The sequence below is a fragment of the Thalassophryne amazonica genome, chromosome 19 (assembly GCF_902500255.1).
Source record: "Thalassophryne amazonica chromosome 19, fThaAma1.1, whole genome shotgun sequence".
NCBI classification, from domain to species: domain Eukaryota; kingdom Metazoa; phylum Chordata; class Actinopteri; order Batrachoidiformes; family Batrachoididae; genus Thalassophryne; species Thalassophryne amazonica.
The window spans coordinates 42,337,456-42,340,483 of record NC_047121.1 but is presented as its reverse complement, the minus strand read 5'-3'; the positions used below and the strand labels follow the sequence as shown (position 1 = coordinate 42,340,483).

Here is a 3,028-nt window from a genome sequence, read left to right as displayed (position 1 = left end):
TTTTAATGAGCCGCTGCTCACACTTATGACAGGACGGGTAAAGTGATGGAAAATTAATCTATCTGAGAGGAAGTCAGGCAGCCTGTCTGTCTATTAACCAAACCAAGTGCAGATATTTTTAACTTGTCCCATCACTATGAATGGATGTATGTTTGGTGGACTAATGAATGTTCTCATCCACTCTGTGGCCAAACTATTTAATCAGCCTCTCTGCCGACGTTAGACAACATGTATGTTTCATTACAGTGTGTGTGTACGTGCGTGTGCACATGCATCCATCACTGTCCGGATGGCCAGCTTGTTATAAATGGAACACAGATCCTTATTATGCTGGTGTTGACTCACACGTCTGTCCCTTAACTTCCTTGTCACCGCTAATTGCTTGACAGTGGCCATTATGTGAACTTCACTATTCTTACTGTTTAACCCTTTTACTAACGAGGTCCAGAAACAAAACATAGATGGCTCTCGTGCACAGCCACACATCTTGAGGACTGGGTCTGTAATGAGCACTGGGCCGCAGGACACCCAAAGGCAAGGTGCCTTAACGGGGTCAAGCTCAAGGACGTCTGATCCACCTGCAGCATAAAACGCAACGAGTGAGTCGACGTCAGGCCGCCAGGAAACACGGTGAGGAGACGACGTGTTTGTACATCACAGTCCACCGTCATGTCTTCTTTTGTGCTGTCTTTTTATTTTATAAATGCACTCGTCCACGCAGACAGTGAAACGCCCTCTATTTGTCCCCACACCAACGAGAGATTCACGCTCCACGAGCAAAAAGTCTCTGAGTGTGGGTTATTAATGAGAGAACGTTCTAACAACATTACACAGCTACTGGAGAGGAGACAGGGGAGGAGAGGAGAGGAGACAGGGGAGGAGAGGAGACAGGAGAGGAGAGGAGAGGAGAGGAGAGGAGACAGGGGAGGAGAGGAGAGAGGAGAGGAGATGAGACAGGGGAGGAGAGGAGAGGAGACAGGAGAGGAGAGGAGATGAGACAGGGGAGGAGAGGAGAGGGGGAGAGGAGAGGAGGGGAGACAGGAGGAGAGGAGACAGGGAAGGAGAGGAGAGGAGACAGGAGAGGAGAGGAGAAGAGACGGGAGGAGATGAGACAGGGGAGGAGAGGAGAGGAGACAGGGGAGGAGAGGAGACAGGGAAGGAGAGGAGAGGAGAAGACAGGGGAGGAGATAGGAGAAGGAGAGAAAGAAGGGGGAAAGAGAGGAGAAAAGATAGGGAGAGGACAGGAGAAGAGGGGAGAAGAACGGAGAGGAGACAGGGAAGGAGAGGAGAGGAGACAGGGAAGGAGAGGAGAGGAGAAGAGGGGAGAAGAAAGGAGAGGAGACAGGGGAGGAGATAGGAGGAGGAGAGAAAGAAGGGGGAAAGAGAGGAGAGGAGGAGAAGAGGGGGAAAGAGAGGAGAGAAGATGGAAGGAAAAGAGGGAAAAGAGAGGAGAGGAAGAGAAGAGGGGAAAAGAAAGGAGAGAATATAGGAAAAGGGGAGAGGAGAGGAAGGAGAAGAGGGTAAAAGAGGAGAGAAGATAGGAGGAAAGGGGAGAGGAAGGAGAAGAGGGGGAAAGAGAGGAGAGAAGATAGGAAGAGGAGAGGAAGGGGGAGAGGGGGAAGAAGAGGAGAGGAAGGAGAAGAGAGGGGAGAGAAAGGAGAAGAGGGGGAAGGAGAGGAGAGGAAGGAGAAGAGGGGGAAGAGAGGAGGGGCAAGGAAGTAGAAGAGGGGAAAAGAGAGGAGAGGAGACAGGGGAGGAGGAGAGGAAACAAGGGCGATTAGAGGAAAAGAGTGGAAGAGAGAAAAAGATGGAAGGAGCTGAGGGGATAGGACATTAAAGGAATGGAGAGGGAGGAGAGGAATGCAAGAACAAGTGGAAAGAGAGAGAGGAAGGGAGCTTATAGGAAAGCAGAGGAGATGAAAGGAAAGAAGGGACGAAGAGGATGAGAAATTAGAGAAGTGAGGACAAGAAGAGGAGAAACAGAGGGGTTGGAAAAGGAGGGAGAAAAGAGAGGATGCCAGAAGAGATGTGGATGAGAAATATAGGGGAGGTAAGGTGGAATGAGAGATGGAGATGATAAAAAGGGAGGAGGAAAGAAAAATTCAGTTGGGAAAGGTGGAGGAGGTAAAGAACACAAGGAATTAAGAATGATGGAAAATAGAACTCAGATACAAGGAAGAAAAAGAGGAACTGAAAAACATTAGAGGACGGGAAGAAAAATAACAGCAAATGAAAACAGGAGGGGTGAGAAAAGGAATTGAGAAATGAGAAGACAGAAGGTCAAACTGAGATAAAAACAGAGGGAGATAGGAAAGGAGATGGAATGATGAACTAAGAAAAGAAAAATGAGGACAGGGGAGATACAAATAATGAAAAAACAGGAGAGAAGATAAAAGAATACAGCAAACAACGGGAGGACAGAAAAGAAAAAACTGGCAAAAATTAAAGAGAAGGCAGATGAACAAAGTGACAAGGAGGAAAGGAAGATATGAAGAAGAAAGGAAAATGGGAAAGGGGGGGGAAGAAAAGAAAATGGAGCCAATGAGGTACAGGAGAGGAGAGAAGGAATGGTAAATAAAGGAATGATAAAAAGGAGATAAAGAAAACTGATGAAGGAAAGGCAGAGAAGGAAAGGAAACCACAGAAATGAGAAAGGAAAGAAAAGGGAAGAAAACTGAAGGAGAGAAGAGGAAGAAATAAAAAGTAGCATAGCTGGGGGGGGAGCAGAAAGATGGAAAAAGAGACAAATGTAGAGAACAAAGAGAGCAGAGTAAAAATGACTGGAAGAGACAAAGGAAGAAGACATGAGGAAAAAAGACAGGAGAAAAGGGAAACAAACTGAAACCTAAGAAGAAAGGAATGAAGAAGAGGGAGTGACAGCTGGGAAGAAAGGAGAGGAGAGAAATGAAAATGAGAAGGAGGGAAGCAGAAAAGAGCTCCACTATGACGTCATAATGGTTTTATTAGAAAAGAGGTGAGAGATGGGCTGTGCACGGCTGATGAGACGGTGCCATCTAGTGTCTGGAGT

The 3,028-nt window shown here is 47.0% G+C and overlaps 1 protein-coding gene across 1 annotated transcript; it reads left to right on the top strand.

Annotated features, from left to right (window-relative positions):
- The first annotated feature begins 992 nt into the window (after window positions 1-992).
- On the top strand, window positions 993-1,541 carry LOC117531904 (octapeptide-repeat protein T2-like). The gene has a single exon (XM_034195094.1). The coding sequence runs from the start codon at window positions 993-995 to the stop codon at window positions 1,539-1,541; it is 549 nt and encodes a 182-aa protein (XP_034050985.1).
- Window positions 1,542-3,028: the final 1,487 nt, after the last annotated feature.

What these genes read in the sequence shown, in the direction of transcription:
- LOC117531904 (XM_034195094.1), top strand. Translation starts at nt 993, where the DNA reads ATGAGACAGGGGAGGAGAGGAGAGGGGGAGAGGAGAGGAGGGGAGACA.